The 25,472-nt window shown below is 37.0% G+C and overlaps 7 protein-coding genes across 7 annotated transcripts; 4 read left to right on the forward strand and 3 right to left on the reverse strand.

The window, feature by feature from the left end:
- Nucleotides 1-757: 757 nt before the first annotated feature.
- cldn3c (claudin 3c) lies at nt 758-3,046 on the reverse strand. The gene is made up of 2 exons (XM_051877442.1): nt 2,530-3,046; nt 758-2,438 (listed from the first exon to the last, which is right to left on the reverse strand). Exon 2 carries the CDS (start codon nt 2,410-2,412, stop codon nt 1,768-1,770), a length of 645 nt encoding a protein of 214 aa, XP_051733402.1. The 5' UTR covers nt 2,413-2,438; nt 2,530-3,046; the 3' UTR covers nt 758-1,767.
- Nucleotides 3,047-5,066: 2,020 nt separating this feature from the next.
- Nucleotides 5,067-6,778, reverse strand: cldn3d (claudin 3d). Its single transcript, XM_051877439.1, has one exon. It carries the CDS (start codon nt 6,448-6,450, stop codon nt 5,794-5,796), a length of 657 nt encoding a protein of 218 aa, XP_051733399.1. The 5' UTR covers nt 6,451-6,778; the 3' UTR covers nt 5,067-5,793.
- Nucleotides 6,779-11,312: 4,534 nt separating this feature from the next.
- Nucleotides 11,313-12,488, forward strand: cldnb (claudin b). The gene has a single exon (XM_051877441.1). It carries the CDS (start codon nt 11,382-11,384, stop codon nt 12,027-12,029), a length of 648 nt encoding a protein of 215 aa, XP_051733401.1. The 5' UTR covers nt 11,313-11,381; the 3' UTR covers nt 12,030-12,488.
- Nucleotides 12,489-12,624: 136 nt separating this feature from the next.
- LOC127503508 (claudin-4) lies at nt 12,625-15,310 on the forward strand. Its single transcript, XM_051877443.1, has one exon. The coding sequence runs from the start codon at nt 14,638-14,640 to the stop codon at nt 15,271-15,273; it is 636 nt and encodes a 211-aa protein (XP_051733403.1). The 5' UTR covers nt 12,625-14,637; the 3' UTR covers nt 15,274-15,310.
- An 80-nt stretch (nt 15,311-15,390) lies between these two features.
- On the reverse strand, nt 15,391-17,400 carry cldn29 (claudin 29). Its single transcript, XM_051877445.1, is given in 1 exon segment — nt 15,391-17,400. A coding segment is annotated over 1 exon segment (618 nt). The 5' UTR covers nt 16,916-17,400; the 3' UTR covers nt 15,391-16,297.
- A 955-nt stretch (nt 17,401-18,355) lies between these two features.
- On the forward strand, nt 18,356-19,142 carry cldnd (claudin d). Its single transcript, XM_051877444.1, has one exon. The coding sequence runs from the start codon at nt 18,395-18,397 to the stop codon at nt 19,019-19,021; it is 627 nt and encodes a 208-aa protein (XP_051733404.1). The 5' UTR covers nt 18,356-18,394; the 3' UTR covers nt 19,022-19,142.
- Nucleotides 19,143-22,062: 2,920 nt separating this feature from the next.
- Nucleotides 22,063-23,798, forward strand: LOC127503511 (claudin-4). The gene has a single exon (XM_051877446.1). It carries the CDS (start codon nt 22,161-22,163, stop codon nt 22,725-22,727), a length of 567 nt encoding a protein of 188 aa, XP_051733406.1. The 5' UTR covers nt 22,063-22,160; the 3' UTR covers nt 22,728-23,798.
- The last annotated feature ends 1,674 nt before the right edge of the window (nt 23,799-25,472 follow it).

The raw sequence follows: 25,472 nt of genomic DNA on the forward strand, positions 1-25,472 counted from the left end.
GATCTCTTAATACAATAGCAGAGCATATAAATCTTTATTTTGGTTAATCTTTTTGTTTGTCTTGTTTTGTAAGTCCTGAAATTGATTTTACAATAATCTCTCTAAATAATTTGTTTAGTATAAAACACTTAAACGCTTCCTCATTCTCTACACCAAAAAAAAAAAAAAAAAAAAACAGCAGGAACTTATTTCATCCTACCTAACAGTTTACTTAGTGTTTTTAACAATGGATTTGTTGAACATGCAGGAAAAAGCACAATAATGTTTGTGCTGCTGTATATAAATAATAAAAATAATAAATGAATAATTACATAAATGTTCTGTATATTCACACTAGATGAGAATTCAGGATTGAATTCCAAGGAAACTTTACAGCAAACACATTAGTCATTCTCCTACGTGGAGTTCCCCTCCCCCTCCTCCTCTAACAGGTGGAGAAGAAGGCGTCACCCAGGATTGTGTCTATGGGAACAACATTACAGAGCGCAGGCTTGAATTAATATCCCTTAGGGTTATGTGTTTGCAACTCACCATGGTTTCATGGCCTGTTGCCTGATATTGCAATATAATTCATAACCAAGAGTCTGTTTCAATATATGGTTATAGATTTTACTCTTAAAATCTCTCTTTTACCAAGAATAAAGTAACTTGTACTTAATGCAGTGTGTGGAATTTAATTTTTAATCAAAAAGCTCAAACTTTCTTGATGTTTTGTTTGCTGCTCAATATGTATCAGCTGGATGGATCTAAACAACTCTCAGAGCATGAATTCTGTTTTTATTGCAGTTATGTTGAAATTACAATGGAATTAAATACAGACATATATGCATATATTAAGCTAACCATTTCGTGCCTTATAAATGTATTATAAATCTGTTTATTCAGACTGGTTTTGGTTGGATCTGTCTGCCACCACCAATAGCAAACAGTACAGCTTGCTTAAGGTTTGTATGCTGAGTGGTCTCTCTCAGACATGTATTCAAATTACTGCCCCAATTGTAGAACAAAGGGCCAAACAGGTACAACCACTCCAACAGTCTACTGTTATGCTGTAACTGACCATTTGTTTTATTTACTAGCTTTTGTACTGTTTTATTTTACCACACAATCAATTTTGATAATATAAAAGCAATACAATTGAAAAATATTAGTCACAGTCTTAAATGGTTATGAAAATCTAGAAAATGTGTTCAATCTTTAAACTCTGTAAAATATGTATGAATAATAAAACAACTGTACAAAACATGGGGAACTATACAGAAAAAAAACTTGATGTCCTCAAGAATAGACACAACTGAAACCTAAAAGTAAAAACAAAACAAAATATATATTCCATTTCTGTGTCCAGTGGAATTTTCCTAAGCAAATACATGTAAAGAGCTAAAGTCTTCCTCTTCCTGTCAACATACATTAGTGATAGACAAAATTTGCACATCTCTACTTATTTAAGTCTGCTTACACAGAGCAAAGAATACATTTTGACACCAGTTTTGTGTCATTTCAAACAAAAATGGCCACATTTAAACAACAGCATATAAAATAGTATCAAACAGGAAATGTATGAACACAAAAATCCCTGACTAGTAAACCTATGAAACCAGCCCTTAACACACACACACACACAGACACACACACCAGTCAGACGAAAAGCAAATATTGACAGCATCGTATGACCCTTCATTGCGGAGTCCTTTCAGAAGTATCTCCACCCTTTGTGTGAGATCTTCAAATCCTTCTTTTCTTCATTTTTTTTCCCCCAACAAATATTTAAACATAGTCCTTCTTGTCATATCCAGCACTGGTAGAGCGTGGGGCGGAGTAGCCCATTCTCGGTGGATTGTACTTCTTCTCTTTTGGAGGACAGGTGCAGCACAGCAATGCTCCTCCAATCATTAACAGAACAGCAGCAGCAAACCCAATGTAGATTGATGCCCCGATCTCTCTTTGCTGAGCGGCAGGCAGTAACGGGTTGTAGAAGTCCCGAATGATTTGGTTTGCAACCCAGGCTGCCGGAATGAGCTCCAGGATGCCGGAAAGAATGAACATGATGCCGGAGACGATCATGACTTTAGCCTTGGCTGCTTCATCCTCGATACAATTGGTGCATTTGGCGCCCATGATGGAGATCATCACGCCCAGAATGGCCAAGATGATGGCGATGACCGACATGGCTCTGGAAGCCTGCATGTCCTGTGACAGTGCTAGCATGGAGTCGTAAATCTTGCATTGCATCTGTCCGGTGCTCTGTACAACACAATTCATCCACAAACCTTCCCAGATGTTTTGTGCCGTGACGATGTTTGCGCCAACGAAGGCCGAGACGCGCCACATAGGTAGGGCGCAAGCGACAATGCTAATGATCCAGCCGATAATGCCCAGGGCAATGCCCCCAATCTCCATTCCCATCGACATGGTGCCTGTTAGATGTACTTTTTCCCCTAGGAAAATTAGAAATTGGCTATGGTGAATTTCATAAATAAAAGCAGTACTATCAAATTGAAGATTAAAAAATGGTGGAAGATTATTTACCAAGTGCTGAGATGTCAATATATAGATGTAAGCGTCCCAATCCTTCCCGTCTTTGTATTGCCTATGAAGGTGTTTTGAAGCCTTTATATTCCCAAAAAGACAGGTGCGGGTGGAGGAGGATCTTAGCTTGATGACACAGGTGGATGTAATACAGGTTTGTGCACGTCACCTGCCTTCTATGGTCACTGCGGAGAGATGAACAATGCATTGGTTTTTGCTTTCGCTTGTAATCCAATTCCTACTAACATTATGTGAAGCAGAGTAACAGGCTCAGTCAGGAAAAAGAACCTGGAAGAACAGGTCAATAATCAATGGGGTGGAGAACAGGGATAATATTTCACCTTAATCACACTGAACGTTTCACATTGGATCCTTTAGTCAGGGGCGGGTCTACATGTTGGCCAGGGCCCCCATTGAAATATGGTTGGCCACCCCAGGTGCAAAATGTTTTGTGAAAGGTTTGTTTTCGTGCTAGTCTGTTTCTGGCAACGGTTAGTCACGGGCATCGGATGGATAGAGAAACTTCATCACATTATATTATCAAGTTTTGAGAAATGCAAAGTACAGGTAGCCTCCGTGTGTGGTTTATGTAAAAGATAAAGCACAATCACCCAGTCACAGTTGCACATTAAACCCAATAGGGTGTCTTGTAAAACCATGAAGGGGTTTATTTTGTAAAATTATAATGACCGTGTGACTGCATCAGGTTATTATATGTTTACTCATCAAATAAATACATATCTTGACATTAAATAATAATATGAGTTTAAAATATTTCAGCTGACTGCATATCATTTTAATGATTACGCTAATTTTTTTTTTTTTTTTTTAAGTTTCTGCCGTTAAAACATACAATACAATTAGTAACATAAGCAACGATATTACAGTCAGTAATAAAGTGTCGTTTTTGTTTTCATTAGTTATAAATTACTAGTTTTTCTGTGTTCTTAAATCAATCTCAGGTATTTTTGTAAAAATAAAGTATATTTCTAATGCAGTGCTAATCGACATACACTGCATAGAATATTAAAATAATTTATTTTCTGGCTCATTCTGTGATAAGTCACATCGGATTACAGAAGATTATTTCAAACACTTGACTGACATTATAAAATGAGTATTAAGCAAAAACATGATTTTAATCTAATAAATTGTCAGGTTTTGATGCTGTGCTAACATGGTATCCCTCATGCAACTGTTACGCTTTATAGGAGCAATTAGCCTATGCTTTATGGCTAACATAAGTCCATTGCAAATCTGTTATTGGTGACTCTTTTTCCTCTTCTCCGTCTGCAGCATCATAAAACAGGGGAAATGAGCTTTTGTGATGTAACTAAGAGGCTATGTCTGAATGACAAGACGTTTTTAAAGCTATCAGCATGCTGTGGAAACAACTCAAGAGTGCTGTGATTTACGGCAGTTGCGTTAAAAAGCCTATTCTCAGAAACACTGAAAATATCTTTCAAAAAAACCTTTTTAAGTTTTTAGAGGATGTAAAATTTCACAAAACAACAGATGTCGAAATCTGGTGAAATGCGGAAATAAAATTATAACAGAGTTTATGGCCGATCCCTTTCCCCAAATAAGCCTAACTGCTAAGTATGTTTATAGCTATGTCATTCTGTAATTCTCAGAATTGTCTTTTCTATGATTATAGATTTGTATAAAAAAGATTTTATTTTAGTTTACATTTACATTACATGACATTTTTGTTTACCTCAGTCAAACGGTGGACAAGAAAAAATGTAGGGCAGGAATTGAATTTGATCGTTGGACCGTTGTGAGTGACAGGTTGTCCCTCCCTTGCGCTAGTAAACATGTTTTAAGAGAAGAGAAGAGAAGGGTTGGTTGCAAGTGGGAGGGGAAGATATATTTCAATAAAGTTTACGAAGGCACATGGATTAAAAAAACGGATGTGCACTAATAAACATTTGATCATAAAATGATCAAAAATGACATCATAAAAATGATTAAAAGTAATAAGCATTGTCAATTTTGATTTCACGGTGACTAAAATTCTTATTTGTGTATTTATGAGGTCAGTATTGATTGGTCGAATACAGCTCGTGACTGGGGCGCGACCGTTTTAAAAACTGCTTGACTATATTTTAAAATTTCGCCACGTAAATCCACTGTAGCTGCTTTAAATCGCTCATAACCTACAATGGTGTAAACAAATGTAGTCTTTTCACCTCGGTTTACGCATTTGCCGTCGCTGCACGTCATTATTTTTTAGAGAAGTGAAGGTTTCTGCGACATACAAGTAACGTTAAAAAGCTTAAGAAAATGTAACTGAGGTAAGCACTCTCTTTAGTTTATGAAAGCAGCGATGCTGTAAAATTAGACCACCCAACTGTTTTACACCATTAAACCGAGGGGTAAAAGTGGCTTTTTCCCGCTGTTTAAAAAGATTTCCCGCTGTTTAAGTGACCTTAACAGTTACAGGGTTAAGCTAGCTACGTTAGCGCTCAGTGTGGAAATCTCTTAATAATTATTCAAACTCAAATGATCAAAGATCTGAAATGAAGACGTACAGGTTGTTTCATTTATTTGTATTTTTTAATAATCAATAATTCAATTCACTCAGTTATACTTATTCAAATATATAGGCCTATTCTAATTAATCAGTGATAAAAACACAACAATATGCACAATATATTTAATCTGATGAAACTTTGGGAGGTGCCTGCACATAGTCTCATAGTTTCTCTGTTGTGTTGTCCAGTGGAACTTGAACTTATAGCTTGACAGAGTTTCAATGAATAAGAATGAGAATGCTACTAAAATAAACATTAAACACAACTAAACATTTACAGAGTTGATTACAGCATAAACATATTAGCACAACACAAGATTTTCCATTTTGTTTTAAGCCATTAGCAGATAATCCATTTTTATTCTTTTAAGTGAAAGTATAAAAAAATATAAATTCACAAACAGCTTTGGTAAAAGTGTAAAAACTGCAAAAGAAAATAAAGTAAAAATAGTAAATGAAAACAGACAAGACTACAAAAATAAAACCGCTGACTTTTTTCCTTTATAAATCAACTGACAAATTTGATTTAAAACATACAAGATGATTTATGCAACTTGTGCTAAAATATACCTAACAAAGTGTGGAGTGACAATGGACACCGAACAAAACAAAAGCATGTAGAAGTATTCACATGGAGAAAAAGTAAACAAGATTTTGAGTTACCTCCAACCCATATGGTCACAATTATCTTTCAATGAAAGACTGACAGTAAAAGTCCTCAAAAGTCCTCAGACATAGTCTCTCTTGTTGTAGGTGCTTGGAGCTACTGAGTGGTGGGCTGAGTAGGCTATACGACTTTGTGGCGGGTACCTTATCTCATCCTTAGGTGGACAACTGCAGCACAGAATGGAGCCTCCGACCAGCAACAGAGCCGCAGCAGCCCAGCCAAGGTACAGCGATGCTCCTATTTCCATCTTCTGAGCTTCTGGTACAACTGGGCTGTAGAACTCCAAAATGACAGTGTTTGCTGACCAGGACACAGGAATAAGCTGCAAGACTGCAGCTGTTATGAAAGCGGCACCAGAGCTGATCATCACACGGGCTTTGGCCGATTCATCCTCAATGCAGTTGGTGCATTTGGCCCCAACTATAGCCACAAAGAGCGCAAGGACACCCACGATGATGGCCACCACCACCAGAGCGCGAGCCGCCTGTAGGTCCGCAGGAAGAGCCAACATAGAGTCGTAGACTTTACATTGCATCTGTCCGGTACTCTGAACCACACAGCTCATCCAGATTCCCTCCCAGTACACCTGTGCTGTGACGATATTGGTGCCGATGAATGCCGTGACCCTCCACATGGGCAAAGCACAGCACACAATGCTGAGAATCCAGCCAAGAACCGAGAGCGTGACGCCTACTAACTCCAGACCAAAAGCCGCCATGTCTTCACTCTTTCTCCTTTAAAACTCTCGGATCTCTGTTGTGCTCTCTCTTATGTTCACTGAGGCTCTCACTTCGTCTGTGTAAGTCCTTGAGACAATTACATCAGGAATCTCCAAATTCACCAAAGGACCATTCAAGCATGAAGGTGGGTGTTGACACACTGAATCTCCTCTTCAAGGGCAGCTGGAATGTTCTGTCCTGGCAAAAATTTCCCTTGTTCTGAGAAAAAGGGCTGAGTTACCTGAGTTCTTACATCGGATGATAAGGCGCAATCTTAGTATTGGTTAGCATGCTCATAAAAAAGGGGAGCTGCTTTTTGTGTAGCACTTAGACAATGTAGCTTCCACCTAACGTTTGTTTAAACCAAAGGTTGGGACTATTTGCCGATGTTAATAGATAACCCAAGGTAGATCTGTAAAAAATGCTCTTTAATGAACAATCATTGACAACACTAATGTAAACACCTTAGTTTAGGCCATAATGCATGCATACTGAAGTCTTGAAGGCGTGGTTCACCCAAATATAACAAACAATTTGCTGTCATCAACTGATTTCCTTTCAAAATGAGTTATTTAGCAGAATGAAATATGATGGTGCTAAAAAAAAGCTCTAGAAAAGCCCATAAATTATATGACTTGGATGATACACTACTAGTCTTAAAGCCATTCAATAAATCAAAGTGAGCAAAATGCTGACAGATTAATTTCAAATCCTTGAAATATTTTTTAAAAATTATTTTTAAAAATGAAAAATAAAAGAATATAAATATATAGCATTTAAAAATAAATGTATATGTTTCTGTAAAGGCGTAAGAGGGATGTGGAAAATGCCTGGCAACTCAAAATATCTAGCAGTATCTGTTCAATCTAATCAAATAAATATTGCTGTTATTGTTTATAAACTTCCTCAATGAAATTAAATTGAGATTTACGCTGTCTCACAAGGTCTGCCTTCTTTAGAAAGCAGTATACTTAAACTAACTACTGAATTCAAAGTCCTGGTAGCAATCTAGGCCACCTTCGATTGCAGGCCATAAAGTCAAACCGTAAAACGTTTATGTATTTAGAATATATTTTAGATTTCCATTTCCTGGTTTTCTAACTAAACGATTAAATTTAGTGACGTAACCCAAAAACAAGTGTATACGGAAGTGAAACTAAGAAACTGATAGGCTACGTCCATGCATAATTGAGAAGGTTAGATAATGCTTTGGAAGAAATCAAACCGCAAGTTTCGGTTTCAAAAATGCAAAACTTGTTGAGAGAGTCCAGGTAAAATGAAATTGTGATAAGGTAACCCATTATATTATGCCAGTATCTGTATTACAGTTTAAGTTTTGTTCACTTTGGAGAAAAAGGGAACAATTCTTCAGATGTGTACACACTTATGAAAGCAGGAGTATGTGGCAATGTTGACAATAGGAAAAATGTACTCTTGTGTTGTGAGTGGGAATGTTAGAATGAAACTGTTAAACAGAATCGTTAATCCAAAGCACTACAACTTTACTCAAGCACACATCATTACATTGATACTAATTCTTATCAATATCATAACCACAGAAAATCAAACAAATGTTGAAGCTCCTAGTTTATGGCTTTTACAAACGTATCATGGGAATGGAGATGAATTAAGTTCCCCTAAATGTCATTACATTATCATTTTGTGACATTTTTTCCACATCAAATTAATAATCAAAATTTTATTTATTCTACAATACATATTACTTTTATTTTGTTTTGTTTATGCTTCATATCTTTTGGTCTCTGAGACAGGATTTGCGTATTTGCTAAACAACATTAACTAATTATGCATTCCTGATAAGACAACAACTTAAGAGAGAAGGGGTCGCAGAAAAACAGTTAATCTGTTTGTTTAAAGTGAAAACACTTGCAGTGCAGAGAATACGTGAGAGATTTTGAGTGTAAATACATCATTGACTTCAGACTCTGAGCCAGTAAGCATTTGATTAATCCACCAAGTTGATAAATAACCTATATTTGACACGAGGAACTTGATAAACATGTTACTGGATATTCAATAAAAACTACGGTTCTCAAAGATGAACCTGGACACACCCAGAGAGCCTGAGGAGACAGAAAGATATAAAAAGCACAAATCCAAACCCATATAACATTTTATGTGAAGTTAAAAAATAAAAGAGAAGACAGCCCGAAACTGGTCTGTGTTTGTTAGGTGTGACATCATAAGCAATGTGCTGGCCTACTTCCCTCTCAGAGAACACTGATTATATTTAAATGAGTTTCTGTGAGGCATGGCAGTGTGTAATGACTTGATGAGTTTCAGTGGGAAGAAAGCGACAGAGTGGGGGAGTGGCCAGTGCTTCCTGTGGCACTCAAGCACAAAGCAATTTTATTATTACATTCTATTATTTAAACTTTCTGAACATAAAAACACTTTTTAAACTGGCACACGAGACAGCCTACATTTCTCTCTCCGCTAAAACTAACTCGCGTGCGAAGTGGTGTAAAAGCCACACTGAAGACACTTCCCCTCACGACAAATTATATCAATTATATCATTAGCTTAGTTTTGAATGTAGTGTTTTCCACTTCCAGTTACTAGATGTTACATATATAGGTACTGATCTAACGCGTTTCGAGGTGTATGTAATAGAAAATGACAATAATAAAACAATAAACCGCGCAATAAGTGTCCGTAGGGCAGGCTGCGTCACTCGTCTGAAACTTGTCTCCAAAACAAATACATATATGTGGCCACTAGTGGGCATACATTTACCATACAAAACATCCGCCAAACACATGCTGCACATTACATTAATTATCAAAACAAAACATTGTGTTGACTTAAATATTACGAAGGCTACTACTTAATAGGCTACTATTAAGCTGTACTAAGTTTTGTATGTAACTAAGAAGATTAACTTTATGAACTACAAGCTTGTAATCTTAGTATCACAAGCGTTTTTGTAAATGTAAATTTTATTGTTGCTCATATAATATGTTGTTCCTATAATTAAAACACAACAAGTTGTAAAGTTGAAATGATTCAGCCTTCTATGGTAAGTCTCAAAAGATTGTTTATCCATTGTGTTCAAGGCTTACAGCCTACTCAGAACCAATCCCATGTGAAACAGCCCCTTATCAACAAAGGGAGGGTGTCTTTGTTTGACTCAGATATTATGTTTATTTTTCTGAATGTGATATTTGAAACAGGTTAAGATTTAAACACTCAAGGAAAACACACACACACACACACACACACACACACACACACACACACACCCTTTGCCTGGGACATCACATTAACCTTACAATCAATCTTCAGTTTATAATTATAAGACTATCCCCATCCTGCAGGCATATTTACTTAAATTCTGAGGACATTTTTCTGTTTTTTCACAACACAAAATATAGGTTAGAAACATTTCAACTACATGTATAATGTAATATATTTTTGTTCCTTTCAAATCTTTTATATTTGTTGTTCCCAGTAACACCATCCGTAATACTTATTGCTTTATTAGAGCATATAAATGACCTTTAGTTCTTCTTATTTTATTGTCAGTTAAACAGGCTTGTTGCTGCGACGATCTGTGATGAGCTGTTTAGTCTTGCCCAGACAAAGTGTCAACATTCACCTGTGCTCCGGCAGAAACCGGTTTGACCAGTTCAGGTGGGTACAGGTGCATTTGTGCTGCTCCCCCACTGCGTCAGGGAATTCTTAGAAATAGCTGCCATGGGAATCACTAACATGCTGAGTAAGACACTATGTAAATATAGCATATTTGTTACCTTTGTTAACATCCAGAAGCAAAAAGTTTTACTTGAGAAATCTTTGACCTGAATAGAGTGAGACGAGATAACGGTCAGTGCTACACAACCTACGGAAAACATTCCAAAAATCTCCATGTCTGCTCTATTGTGTCATATGAAACCAGCTGCCATTTTCTTGATACTTTGTATATATATATATGTTGTATGTTTTACAAGAAAATACTACTTCAGTCTTTCTATTTCAAAATTTCATGTTTAATCCAATGTGCGTTTCTTTGTAATTACTTGTGAAATTCAAATTTACAAGCAATTTCTGAGGGAAGATGGTTGAAAAGTAAACCCTACACCAATTTTATATATATATATATATATATGTATATGTGTGTGTGTGTGTATATATATATATATATATAGTATATATATATATATATATATATATATATATATATATATGTGTGTATATGTGTGTATATATTCACTATATATATCTATTTGTCTGTTTTATATAATTATTTTAATTATAAAATTAGATCATTAAAATATATAAGTTTTATAATTAAAGTAATATAATTTAAAACAGACTAAAAATTATTTTAAAATAAAAAGTATACATTAATGTAATTTTGTAATTTAATTCATTAATACATTTTATATTAGTTTATATTAATTTACATTTATTTATATTAGTTTGTTTAGTGATGAGTTTCAACTGCCAGCAATTTTATTTCACATCATCCCACAACATTTTCCAAACGATAATGTGATCACTTCCTGTCAGGGGCACTTCCTGTCTTATATCACTGTCCCTTAATTCAATCAAAAAGGCATTTTTTTCTTACTAGTGCAGTACACATGTTCTTAATTTATTTTACTGACCCCTCCATAGATTTTATAAAAAATAAAAATAGAGTAATTTTTAAAAATAGTAAAAAATAGAGAAACCCATATAAGGTACTGTGTCCGCAATGAAAACATGTCAAGGCAGTGACTCATTCTAGCCTAGGTTCAGTCGCATCCCATGAAGTAACCACAAAACCTGCAGAGCGAGTCATTCGTCAGAAGTCCCGCCCCCAAATTCACAGGGACTTTAAAGCATCAGCACACACCCTCTGTGACATTCACCTGTAAGCAGTGCAAAGAGAGCCTCCTCAAGAGACGAAAGAGAGACAAAGATAATGGTGTCTGCTGGGCTTCAGTTACTGGGCATCGCCCTGGCCATCATAGGATGGATCGGAGTCATTGTGACCTGCGCTGTTCCCATGTGGAGAGTTACAGCCTTCATTGGCAATAACATTGTCACGGCACAGACTTCGTGGGAGGGAATCTGGATGAGCTGCGTCGTGCAGAGCACCGGGCAGATGCAGTGTAAAGTCTACGACTCCATGCTGGCCCTCAGCTCAGACCTTCAGGCTGCCCGCGCTCTCACCATCATTGCCATCGTGATTGGGATCCTGGGCATCATGCTGGCGATGGCTGGCGGCAAATGCACCAATTGCGTTGAGGATGAGAGCTCCAAAACCAAGGTCGCTATCACTGCCGGTGTGATTTTCATCATAGCTGGGTTGCTGTGTCTGATCCCGGTGTGCTGGACAGCCAACGTCGTCATCCAGGACTTCTACAACCCCTTGGTGAACGCAGCACAGAAGAGAGAGCTGGGAGCAGCGCTCTACATCGGCTGGGGGGCCGCCGCCCTGTTGATCATCGGGGGAGCTTTGCTCTGCTGCAACTGCCCACCAAAAGAGGAAACAGGAAAATACACGGCCAAATACAATGCTACCCCTCGCTCTGATGCCTCTGCACCCTCTGGCAAAAACTTTGTGTAAATGATCAACTCTAAAATGGACTCTACAGTGCCTAATGTTTACAGTCTTGGTTTGTCCAGGATGCAGTGGCTCAAAAAGAGTTTGCAGCAGGTATCATGAGGACTTGAAACGTCAATGAAACGCTGATTCTACAAGGTTTCTAAATATTTTCAATATATATATACAGCACAAAGACAACAAGGACAATGGGGAACCACATAAAAAAAACTTCTGTGATTAAAGGAGACTAATCTGGAAATCTCTCGTTTAAGTATGATCAAAATTTCCTCTCAAACAGTTATGTACTGTGGTCATAAATGTGTCATGTGTTGTTTTTTTCAAAATGTATTTTCATTTTTTTCAAGTATTTTTAAATGTTTATGATTTTGTATATATTACTGTTTTGTACTGGAAAAAGCATTTTTTTTTTTCCTGATATAAACTTCTGTCCAAATGAAAAAATAAAGAATGTTTGTATCACACCTGTCTTTTTGAGTGTTTGTCAACTGTATTGAATGCATTTGCAGGGGCGTTAACATGGGTGTCGTATTACGGCCCTCCATTATGTCAACCACCCTGTGGAACGTTAGAGATTTCAAAAGACTCCTAGTGTACAAAACATTCTCAAAGGGAGTTGTCAAAAAGTATATCCAAAACAGGTGTGGTTTTTCAGGTCCACGTTTAGAGCCAATGCATATAATCAGACAAGACTAAACACGATTTGAGGTTTGGCTTGTGTTTACTCAGAGCTGTTAGTAATTAGACAAATTATGAACCTGTTTTTTTTTTTCAACAAAAATTAATTGTGAAAGTCAGTAGCAACCTGGGGTGTGCATTTTTTACATATTTTACAAGATGGTGATTTTTGTATGAATTCATATGACGTGAGCAACGTAAGCACGAAGGTCCATATTTAAACCCGTCAGAGGGGCGTAATCTATCTATCATGGGTGTAAAGGTACATGTATTCATCCCGAACCGAACGGTGTGGACGTCACGGTTCGGTTCATGCAGTTAGACGATGAATACGGTCAGTCACAGGCGATCTACACTCCAATCCAAGGGGGCGCGTGTGGTAATGCAACACTGTTTGCTAACCGCCACAACAGGAAAAAGAGCAGAAGAAGAACAGCACACATACGAATGACCGCTTGAAAACAGTTCCTCTAGATGGTTGCGTACGCGTTGAATGCGTCTTTCTGCGCTCACGGACAAAGGAGTATACTTTGAAAGGCTTGCGCACTCAACTGTATGCGAAATGGAGCGGACCACGGAAAATTAAGTATAGGAGGGCTTAAGCTTTGAATGTTTAAAATTAGTTTGAGTGGAGCAAATTGTAACACTTCCAATGCACACGTTTTATTTTTCATTCTGTTTATTTTGTACTTTTATAACATGATATGCTTTTCAGTTTTGTAGCAGATTGTGACCAAATACCTTTTGTTTTTTATCGGCCCTGGAAAAAAAAAGACCTATGCAAGAGTGCATTCTGTTGCTTAATACTAATACAAACTACTTCAGTGAATGGGATTTGCGCTACTGTCTGTTATGAAAATAAATGAAAAGAAACCTAGCACTGTGGATTTGTTGCTTTTTCCGGTAACACTTTAGTTTATGGTCTAATTCTTAACTAACTAGTTGCTTAGCATGCATAGTACTAAGATATTGGCTGTTTATTAGTACTTATAAAGCACATATTAATGCTTTATTCTGCATGACCTTATACTACATCCCTTAATCCTACCCTCATTTTTCTTGAAACCCTCCCAAACAACTTGGGAGGTGCTGTGTGAATTTTTATTTTATTTTATTTTTTAGGTTTTCTGACCACAAGACTCAACTAATCTTTGCAGTTCTCCATCTGTGATCCTTGGAGAGTCTTTGGCCACTCAAACTTTCCTCCTCACCGCGCATTAGGACAATATAGACACACGTCATCCTTTAGGCAGATTTGTAACATCTTTAGTTGATTGGAACTTCTTAATTATTGCCCTGATGGTGAAAATGGGGATTTTCAATGCTTTAGCTATTTTCTTACAGCCACTTTATATTTTGTGAAGCTCAACAGTCTTTTGCTGCACATCAGAACTATATTCTTTGGTTTTTCTCATTGTGATGGATGATTAAGGGAATTTAGCCTTTCTGTTTACACATATTTATACTCCTGTGAAACAGGAAGTCACGGCTGGATAATTTCATGTTCCTAGTCACCCTGGTGTGCTAAAAATGTAAATATGGATGGGAATATACTTTAGAGATATTTTACTCATAAGAATTTCTAAGGGTACCATTAATTGTGTCCAACGTGTATACAAACAACAAAAAGGTTTTTTTTTTTTTTTATTTATGACACAAAATACTCGTAATAATGTGAAGCTATTTCACCAGTACACATATACATTTTTTAGTGCTCTTTTTTTTTTTATTAATTTGGACTGCCAGATGGTTTCTCAAGTTATCTAGCTCTATACACCTCACACAATAGTCAAAGAATATCAAATGTCTGGTTTTCTTTTTGCTTCTTTTTATGTTAGAACTCCGCCCAAGGTTTGCGGCTATATAAAACCCTGACAATTAAAACTCAGACACTTTGCACAATCATCCATGAAGTGACCTGTGTCCGGCAACAATGGCATCTCAAGGCATCCAGATCATGGGTATCATGCTTGCCATGGTAGGCTGGTTGGGGGCCATCTTCACCTGTGGCATGCCAATGTGGAGGGTCACGGCTTTTGTTGGAGCAAACATCGTCACAGCACAAATCATCTGGGAGGGTTTGTGGATGAGCTGTGTCGTGCAGAGCACTGGACAGATGCAGTGTAAGGTCTATGACTCCATGTTGGCTCTATCACAAGATCTGCAGGCTTCCAGAGCCATGGTTGTCATCTCCATCATGGCAGGTGTCTTTGGATTCCTGATGGCTGTGGTTGGAGGAAAGTGTACCAACTGCTTGGAGGACGAAACAGCCAAAGCGAGAGCATGCATCGTCTCAGGTGTGGTTTTAATTATCGCTAGCTTTCTCCTCCTGATACCTGTGTGCTGGTCTGCACACACTCTTATCAGGGATTTCTACAACCCTTTAGTAACAGCATCCCAGCGGCGGGAGCTGGGAGCCTGTCTCTACATAGGCTTGGGATCTGGGGGCCTCTTGTTGCTGGGTGGTGGGCTTCTTTGTTGGAATTGCCCTTCCAATGACAACGGGCCCTACACGGCAGCCAAACACGCCCATATAAGATCTGTGACCCCAGCAATGGATTACGTGTGAGAAAATGAGCATAACCTGAAGATATGTGGCAAGTACTGTGCAAAATGACTCACTGCACACGTGACGCAAATTACCATGACTTTGTCACTCGTTAAATGTTGAAAATGAGTGAATGAATATGAGTTAACAACTGTTTATTTACAATAAAAATTGTTTGTGTGATTGACCATGAAATACAGATTTTTTTCTTTTACACACATGTAAACACTCCTTTGTTAACCATTCCACAGCTGCTGTTTTGTGCTGGTGCTTTTTACCCATGCACACAAAGGATAAGTTATTTTCATTGTCAAGGAGAAACAAAATTAAACAAGCTCAAGCATTAACAGAGCCTTGCTACACCCGTTTTAAACAAGCATATGAGCACTCTGTCCAGGAGTTGTAGAAATATATGACAAATAAATGTTGTTTTTGTGGGTCAACGACAAGTAAAGATGTCTATAAAGATTATAAAAGGAGAAAATTTTCAAAATCCATTTGGCCATGACTGAATTCGTGTTGGTTACATTATTATTTAATGTTTGATAACACTTTGGTGTAACCATCAAGTAAAATGTACTTTTCTTGCACATAAAATAGGCCTACATGTGATTTTATGTAAGATTATTAATATAAATTATTTTTTTTTAAAGTATGATGAATTTGACCAGAACATAAAATGAGATTAAAAAAATAAAATAAATGAATGACCTTTGCCACATAGACTTTAAATTGGTGGATTTGTTTTCCCCAATTTTAATAATACTGCTTATATATATTTTTTTAAATAAAAAGAAAGGAAAATGCCAAAATCTCTGAACAGTCACCAAGCTCTGCACACACATAAATGATCAAAATGACAGAAATCGAAAATGTATCCATCATAGAAGAGATGTTAATAGGCCTATGTTTTAATTTGTATTAAAATACATTTCTTGTTTTTAACTAGAGACAAAAGTTTAAAAGTGTCCATTATTAAAAAACCTTGAGTAAAATACAAATAAAAAGCAACAGACAAAAGTTCGGATATTATTTTAAATGTTCTTTATACACTTTCTTTTTCCGAGACGTTTGATTTTGGTGCCGGGTTTTTGGCGTCTTTCGACGGACACTGACAGCAGAGTATCGCGCCTCCAGTGAGCAGCAGCCCTGCGGCACCCCAGCCCACGTAGAGCGACGCCCCGAGCTCCCGTCTCTGCCAGTCCGGCAGGAGCGGGTTGTAGAAATCGCGGACGATGGTATTCGCCGACCAGCAGACTGGTGTGAGACACAGCAGTCCGGCGATTATAATAAACGCCCCCGCAGATATGACAACTCTTGCTTTGGCGGTTTTGTTGTCGATACAGGTGTTGCATTTCCCCCCTACAACCGCCAGGAGAATGCCGACGACAGAGAGCAAGATGGAAATAACGAGCAAAGCGCGCGCGACTTGCAGGTCCACAGGCAGCGCGAGCACTGAATTGTACATTTTGCACTCCATGTGCCCCGTGCTCTGTATCACACAGACCGTTCACAGTCCCTCCCAAATGATCTGCGCCGTCACGAGGTTTCTGCCGATGAAGGCTGTTACCTTCCACATCGGAAGGGCGCAGGTCAAGATAGAACCCAGCAACCCGACAAATGACAGGGCAATCCCTAAAATCTGCAGCCCTAAAGATGCCATGGCTCTTCTTGTATCGTCACCCCTTTCTTAAAACTTTACCGTCTAAGAGGGACTTTATATGCAAATCCCACCTATCGGGGTGGGATTTGAACAAACGAACTGGGGTTAAGAAACAAAAGAGGGACGTGGTCTCAAGTATTTCTGCCTATTTATTTATTCATTAATTTTTTTTTTTTTTGGTGAACTTTGGGTCTCTTTTGGTCATTTGGACTTAATAGCCTACTTCACAGCCCTTGATGTGTTTATGCATGATGCAATGGAAAATCTAAATATTTCTTAAAATTGTAAAATCTTAAAAGATTATTTTCACACCAGTACAGGAACATTCTTTCATTCTTGGATTGTTTTCTGAAAGTCAGGAACACCTCAAATTATGCCTATTTTGATTACATTATATGGTGGAAATTATATTAATGGAAATTCTAAGCAGTTTTTTTTTTAAATAAAATGTCAGACTCTTTTGTTTTGTGGCTAATTTCATAATGAACATTTATCATAAATACAACTAAAAAATAGCTTATTTTCACACATTTTGCGTCATGTGACAAAGTTAGACAATATTAGGCTACAGTTTGATGCGCAATAAAAAAGCAATAAAAGTATATTCTGATAATTACCTTGCCTTTTTCAATGTTGTCTTCACGCACCAGATGTATTTCATAACAAGCTCTTCACTGACACTGTTGTCTCCTACACTTGTGAAAAAGAACTTTATAGGGGCAAAATTGCTAGTCGTGGCTTGTGGGCGTGGTAATAGCCTGTATATATAGGCTATATATATATATATATATATATATATATATTACAAAATTGTGAATATAATATTATTATTATTAAAATGTTTTAACAACGATAAACAAATAATCTGCTGTAAATATTCATGATGAGACATAATAATTGTAACTGTATCTGTATACTATTCAAGTGCTTTTATGACAACGGAGCAGCGGCGAGCGCGTGACCTTGTCATTGGCATAAAGTGCACGACATAATTGCACGCCGATTTTCTATTCAATTACACCAGGCAATATAGTGCGTATATGGTCCACAGTGGAGATGGTGCTCACATATTTATATTTTTATTATATTAAAAAAAAAAAACGTTTATAGCCTAGGCTATATCAGGCCCTTGATGTTTTGACCGGTGATAGTAGCCTATATTTTATTTTACATGCATGAATTTAATTATGAAGTGCTTTAGGCAAACACCTTCTGTATGTTATTTTTTTTCAATGGCTTTAACAAATGTCCCACCCGCAAATTACGCATATGTCCCCATGTTAAACGTCCTAGTTAGTTACGTCTAATGGCTGGTTGGTAATCTAAATGAGTCTGAAAGCAATTATTAGGAAAGAGCGGGAAATCCTCAGCAGCTGCATCAAATCACATTGTTTACAAACCGCGCCTCTAAAAGCCACTATAAAAAAACTGTATCGTTCATTCGTTTGATAGACTGATTTTTGCACGCACAATAACGTAATGGCGTCTGCTGGACTTCAGATTTTGGCCACTGCCCTCGCGGTTATTGGCTGGTTGGGAGACATCATTATCTGCGCGCTCCCCATGTGGAAGGTGACGGCGTTTATTGGCACTAACATCGTGACCGCACAGATCTTCTGGGAAGGCCTTTGGATGAACTGCGTGCAGCAGAGCACAGGTCAGATGCAGTGCAAGGTCTACGACTCCATGCTGGCGCTACCGCAAGATCTCCAGGCCGCTCGTGCTCTTGTTATCATCTCCATCCTCGTGACCTTCCTGGGAGTTCTTCTGGCCGTCGCTGGAGGCAAGTGTACCAACTGCATTGACGACCGGGACGCCAAAGCCAAAGTAGGGGTCGCGGCCGGGGTGTTCTTCCTGGTGGGTGGTGTTCTCTGTCTGATCCCGGTCTGCTGGTGCGCTCACACAGTCATCCGAGACTTCTACAACCCCATCCTTTCTGAGGCTCAAAAGCGGGAGCTGGGAGCGTCGCTGTTCATCGGATGGGGCGCGTCTAGTCTGCTGCTTATCGGAGGCGCGCTTCTCTGTTGCCAGTGCCCGAAGAGTGAGGGTCGTGGTTATTCCGTGAAGTACTCCGCTCCGAGGTCTGCTCCAGGGGCCTATGTGTGAAACTCCGTCTTTATGAACTAATGACAAATTCTCCTGTTTGTAAAGGAAGAGATATGAACTTAACTTTCTGGTTTTTCATTACTATTTTAATGTAATAAATATCATGGTTTTTTTTTAAAAACACCGTCTAAGTGACTCAAGTTGTACAGAGTAACCTTTGCGCATGCTCAGTTGAGTTCCGTCTAGAATTGGCTCAGACCTCAAGTCGCCACACCAAACTCATTTACTCGCTGCTTCGCTTTCACGTCCTCACTGTTCTCGCGTTCTTTCGAACTTTTAGGTGTAGGGTGGTTTTTTTTTTTTTTTTTTTTCCTCTTCTAAAAAGATGTTTATACTTATAGAACTGATGCAAAAACTTGAGAATGAGATCCAGGCAGTCCAGCAATGATTGTCAAAGATCAAATTTGAATAAAGAATAAATTCATTAAAAATTAGAGACAAACAAATTAATAATAAAATCTAGAGTATTGTAAAATCCAGAGTATTGTCTAATAGATGAAGATCAGAATATACAGAAAGAAGGAACAAAATTAAGACATTTGCAAAATGAAATGAGAGAAGAGAAGAAGCAGAAAAGCAAAGGGAAAGGCTAAACTATCAACGACTCAGTCCATTTTATACCATAGGCCTAGGGAAATTTTCATCCCACTCAAACTTATGTTTTGTTCTAATGAGAAAAGGTCAAATGAATTTATCCATTATGTCATAGACTGGTCTGATGTCCAAAAAAATAGATATAGGGGTTGTTTTGACCCCCTTAAGGGAATTTTGCAGATCTTACATTATCACGTCAGCACAAATAGAAATGGACATATTTTGATACAAAAGGTACATTGAGTTCAAATGAGCAGCTAATTCCGAAAACATCGCTTCTGCAGTACTTGGCAGGTGTCCAATATCTAACCACAAACGTGTCAACGTGACCTGTCACATTGGAACACTTTGAAGAGCAATTGAATATAGCAAGCATACATACTCTTAAATATAAAAGAATAATAACCATAAAGGGTAAAATAAAGTGTAAATACTTGAAAATTTGATGAGGATTAATATATGGAGTAGGAGTACAGGAATATATGAAATCAAAAGTAATATTGATAAATCATAAACCTTAAATGATTAACATAAAATATGAATAAAAAGCATGAATATGAATATTGACCATTTTGGATCCACCAAGAACCATTTATAATTCAGTTTTCCATAGCCTATCTAACTTTGAGATTTCAGATTGCAAGATATTAAGTAACCAGCTAATGTTTTAATGTTTGATCTTAAGTGAATGTCAAATAAATAGTTCATAAAGAGCAAGAGAGTGACTGCATAAAACTCACTGGCTGTAATATATCATCCAATAAACATTTACACAGCCAAATAACCTATTTGAAGTTCTCTACTACTACACTTTTTTTCTCTCTTTTTTTTTCTAATAATTTGTTCTAAACTTTCTGGAAATGTGGTAAGTGTGGTGTCTGCATATTGTGCTGATTACATCTTTTGTGGCAAGACATATAGGCTACCACTAGCAATCAATGTTGCATGCTTTCTCACAACCTAAGTTTCAGCATGAACTGTATTTTTTACTTCTGCCAGTTGCATTTAGGCTTTAAATTTCATAAATGTTTGTTTGTGAAGATTGTGAACAAAATGTTCAAGAATCATAAATGTTTGTTGATCACAGCGCTTATTCTGCAATAATCCAAAAGCCATTGGAAAAATCCTAATGGGTTTTTGTCGAGGGAACCAGGGTGATGTTGACTTCTGCAAAAATGTGATCATTGCAGCACTCTGATTGTGCTCTGTTCATAAACATATATCTCTTCAGAAAACTTAGAAAGTAAGAGTTGTATATATTTTCATGGAGCTTTTTTGTCTTTTTTGGAGCATAGTCTCATTATAGGGTTAGTTCACCCAAAAATAAAATTTCCGTCATTAATTACTCACCCTCACGTTGTCCCAAACCCGTAAGACCTTCGTTTGTCGTTAGAACACAAATTAAGATGTTTTTGATGAAATCCGAGGGTATTTGATCCACACATAAGCAGCAATGACACTGCATCTTTTGAGGTCCAGAAGGATATTAAAAGATATCGATAAAACAGTCAACGTGACTACAGTGGTTCAACCATAATGAAGCGACGAGAATACTTTTTGTGCGCAAAAACAAAACAAAATACCGACTTTTTCAACAATATCTAGTGATGGGCAATTTTAAAACACTGATTCATGAAGCTTCAAAGCTTTATGAATCTTTTGTTTCGAATCAGTGGTTCGGAGAGTATATCAAACTGCCAAAGTCAAGTGAACCACTGAAATTTCAAAACACTTATGACGTAACGAAGCCTCGTTTACTGAAATCACGTGACTTTGGCACTCCGAACCACTGATTCAAAACAAAAGATTCATAAAGCTTCGAAGCTTCATGAATCAGTGTTTTGAAATTGCCCATCACTAGATATTGTTGAAAAAGTTGGTATTTTGTTTTGTTTTTGCGCACAAAAAGTATTCTCGTCACTTCATTAAGGTTGAACCACTGTAGTCACGTTGACTGTTTTATCGATGTCTTTTAATACCCTTCTGGACCTCAAAAGATGCAGTGTCATTGCTACTTATGTGTGGATCAGATACCCTCAGATTTAATCAAAAATGTCTTAATTTGTGTTCTGAAGACAAACGAAGGTCTTATGGGTTTGGGACAACATGAGGGTGAGTACTTAATGACAGAAATATCATTTTGGGGTGAACTAACCCTTTAACTGTTGTTTTACAGAAACAGTTAGGCTTCATTAAAAATAAACAGCATTAGTTTTGGAATGACATTAGGGTGAGTTTTCATTTTTGGTTGAACGATTGCATTAATAAAAACAGTCAGTGTTTGCAGTGTTTTGAATTAAGGACAGCCGTCACTTAAAATCATTTAATTATGTACTTTTTCCATGAATGGACATACTGAGTAAAGAATCAAGTCAAGCAGGAAACTCGATACAGGTTTCCTCCCCTTGCTTTGCTTTCTCTTTGTTCAAATACCAACACCTGTGGCACAAGGAAGAGCATTCACTTTGTCAATAGTCGTTTGCTCTCACAACTACGACGCTTTTCTCCCTGTTATTGCAGATGAATTGGTTGTGTTCCGTAAAAGATGAGGAGTCGACAAATCTTGGCTATATGTTTGGCTATGTTAGGCCTATGTGGTACTATTCTAGTATGTGCATTGCCTATGTGGAAAGTGACGGCCTTCGTGGGAGCAAACATCGTGACAGCACAGGTTTTCTGGGAAGGCTTGTGGATGAACTGCGTCCTGCAGAGCACCAGCCACATGCAGTGCAAGGCGTATGACTCTGTTCTGGCTCTGACTAAGGATCTCCAGGCAGCTCGAGCTTTGATTTGTGCTTCTATTGCTGTCAGTGTGGTTGCCCTTGGACTGTCGGTTGTTGGGGCCAATTGCACCAACTTCTACAGAGAAGAGCGCCTTAAAAAGGCCAACCTTGGAATAGCAGCTGGTGCAGTCTATATAGTTGCAGGTGTAACCTGCCTTGTTGCTGTCAGCTGGTCGGCGTATGTCATTATTGTGGACTTCTATAATCCTCTAGCAGTAGCGGGGAGGAAAGGAGAGCTAGGAGCTTCCATCTATGTCGGATGGGTGGCCGGTGTTCTGCTAATTGTAGGTGGTGGGCTGTTCATCAGCACATACTCCAGCAGATGTTGACCAGATGTGTTGATTAAGCCTGAAGTTAGTTAAGTGATGTGACTCTTTCCTGGAAGATGAAAAGTCTCACTGGCTCTTTTTACTCTATAATGACTGTTATGTTTGTTCAAAATCAACCTTGTATCAACCTTCAAGAACATCTGATCATCTGTACAAATGAATTTATTTAATGACAAATTAACTCGTTTGATTTGTGTCTTAGAATATTAAAATAATATTTTTTTCTTAATTTTGTTTTTAAAAAAAATTATATTTGCAAATGAAAAAAAAAATCAAGAATTTTTTTAATTGCCACATGTCTTAAATCTAAATATATCTATTTATAGTGTTCTGATTTTTGTTCAGAGATGTTTATGGTTATAAAGCTGCAATGTTTATAATTTTCAGTTGTCTATCCAACTTTTTTTTTTTTACATTTAAGATATTAGCACATAGCCAACTAGTGTTGTTATAATATTTGATCTTAATTTATATAAATGGACCGGAAAAATGAAAATGTCAAATAAATAGTTCATAAAAAATAATTAAAATGAATGTAATTTTTTATCTTTTTTTTTTTTTTTAAATATTTTAATTTGTGATCTACTTTTCTGTTGCAGAGACGCAAAGAGAATACAAACTATATATATATATATACACACAGTCAAACCAAAAATTATTCAGACATTTTTGATATTTTTGATATATTTTTACTAGTTGGCGCAGGACACTATAGTTCATTTATATAAGTGAGGATAGCAAAATAAAGTAAACTGTGACATATTATACCCAAAAATTCTTCATACAGTGGACTACCAGTAAAATTGATAAAAATTTGGAACCAAAAATTATTCAGACACTTTGACCTGACCATGTTTTGCTTAAGTGTTATCTGACATAATATGGATTATTTTTTTTCTGACACAGTTTAACTCTGAGATCTTTTTTTTAAACTGTAGTGAATAAACTGTATTAATGAATGAAATGTTCAAGGTGTCTGAATAAATTTTGGTTTGACTGTATGTATATATACAGTTGCAAGAAAGAGTATGTGAACCACTTGCAGAATCTGTGAAAATATGCAAAATTTTAACAAAATAAGAGAGATCATACAAAATGCATGTTATTTTTTATTTAATACTGTCCTGAGTTAGATATTTTACACAAAATATGTTTACATATAATCCATAAGACAAAAAAATAGCTGAATTTATTAAAATGACCCAGTTCAAAAGTTTGTGAACCACTGATTCTTAATACTGTGTGTGGTTACCTGGATGATCCAAGACTGTTTTTTTGTTGTTGTTGTTGTTGTTGTTGTGTGATGGTTGTTCATGAGTCCCTTGTTTATTCTGAGCAGTTAAATTGAGGTCTGTTCTTCAGAAAAAATCTCCAGGTCCCAAAAATTCTTCAGTTTTCCACCATGTTTTGCATATTTGAACCCTTTACAGCAGTGACTGAATGATTTTGAGATCCATCTTTTCACACTGAGGATGACTGAGGGACTCAGACAAAACTATTAAAAAAGGTTCAAACATTCACTGATGCTCCAGAAGGAAACACGATGCATTAAGAGTCGGGGGGTGAAAACTTTTGAACAGGATGAAGAGGTCCAATTTTTTCTTATTTCGCTTGAATATCATTTTTTGTCATTTAGTACTGCCCTTCGGAAGCAACAGAAGATACTTGCATGTTTCCTGGAAGACAAATTAAATACAATTTACCTTGATCTTCAAATTCCAAATGTTTTCACCCCCCATCTATTAATGCATCATGTTTTTTTTCTAGAGCAACAGTGAATGTTTGAACCTTTTTTAAAAGTTGTGTTTGAGTCCCTCAGTTGTCCTCAGTGTGAAAAGGCGGATCTCAAAATCATACAGTCACTGCTGTAAAGGGATCAAATATGCAAAAAACCCTAGAAAACTGAAGAATCTGCAGGACCTGGAGATTTTTTCTGAAGAACAGAGCTCAGTTTAACTGCTCAGGACAAACAAGAGACTCATAAACAACCATCACAAAACAAAAAAACAGTCGTAGATCATCCAGGTAACCACACACAGTATTAAGAATCAATGGTTCACATACCTATGAATGGGGTCATTTTAATAAATTCAGCTATTTTTTTGTCTTATGGATTATATGTAAACATCTTTTATGTAAAATATCTTACTCAGGTGAGTACTAAATAAAAAATAACATGCATTTTGTATGATCTCCCTTATTTAGTTAAAATTATTAACATTTTCACAGATTCTGCAAGTGGTTCACATACTTTTTCTTGCCACTGTATGTATATATATAAAACAGGTTTAACTGAAGAATTATTCAAAGAATTATTTGATTTTGATATTTGAAGTAAGTAAAGAAAATCAAAAAATTACATCCCATGAAGGTGGGTAAAACTCACTGGCTGTAATATACGGTATCATTCAATAAACATTTACACAGCGAAATATGGCAACCTTTTCCTTTTTTTTTCTTTCTAAACCTTATGTAAATGTGGTAAGTGTTACTGGTGTCGGTATACTGAGATGATTATATCTTTTGTGGTAAGACATATAGGCTACCACTAGAAACCAAGCTTGCTTTCACACAGTTATCAGCATGAACAAACATAGGACAGAGAGAGACACGTCATAATGTCACATATGTCTTAGTACATCATACACACCAAAATATAATATTTCTAAAATTTAAAGATTCAAACTTTCAAAGTTTGTGTGCTAATAACAGTAAAGTACAGCCAGATGTGTTTCACTGAGTTGA

The sequence above is a fragment of the Ctenopharyngodon idella genome, chromosome 21 (assembly GCF_019924925.1).
Source record: "Ctenopharyngodon idella isolate HZGC_01 chromosome 21, HZGC01, whole genome shotgun sequence".
NCBI lineage: Eukaryota > Metazoa > Chordata > Actinopteri > Cypriniformes > Xenocyprididae > Ctenopharyngodon > Ctenopharyngodon idella.

Bases quoted from the DNA above. Each gene is read 5' to 3' on its own strand.
- LOC127503511 (XM_051877446.1), top strand. From the start codon at position 22,161: ATGAGGAGTCGACAAATCTTGGCTATATGTTTGGCTATGTTAGGCCTA.
- LOC127503508 (XM_051877443.1), top strand. From the start codon at position 14,638: ATGGCATCTCAAGGCATCCAGATCATGGGTATCATGCTTGCCATGGTA.
- cldnd (XM_051877444.1), top strand. From the start codon at position 18,395: ATGGCGTCTGCTGGACTTCAGATTTTGGCCACTGCCCTCGCGGTTATT.
- cldn3d (XM_051877439.1), bottom strand. From the start codon at position 6,450: ATGGCGGCTTTTGGTCTGGAGTTAGTAGGCGTCACGCTCTCGGTTCTT.
- cldnb (XM_051877441.1), top strand. From the start codon at position 11,382: ATGGTGTCTGCTGGGCTTCAGTTACTGGGCATCGCCCTGGCCATCATA.
- cldn3c (XM_051877442.1), bottom strand. From the start codon at position 2,412: ATGTCGATGGGAATGGAGATTGGGGGCATTGCCCTGGGCATTATCGGC.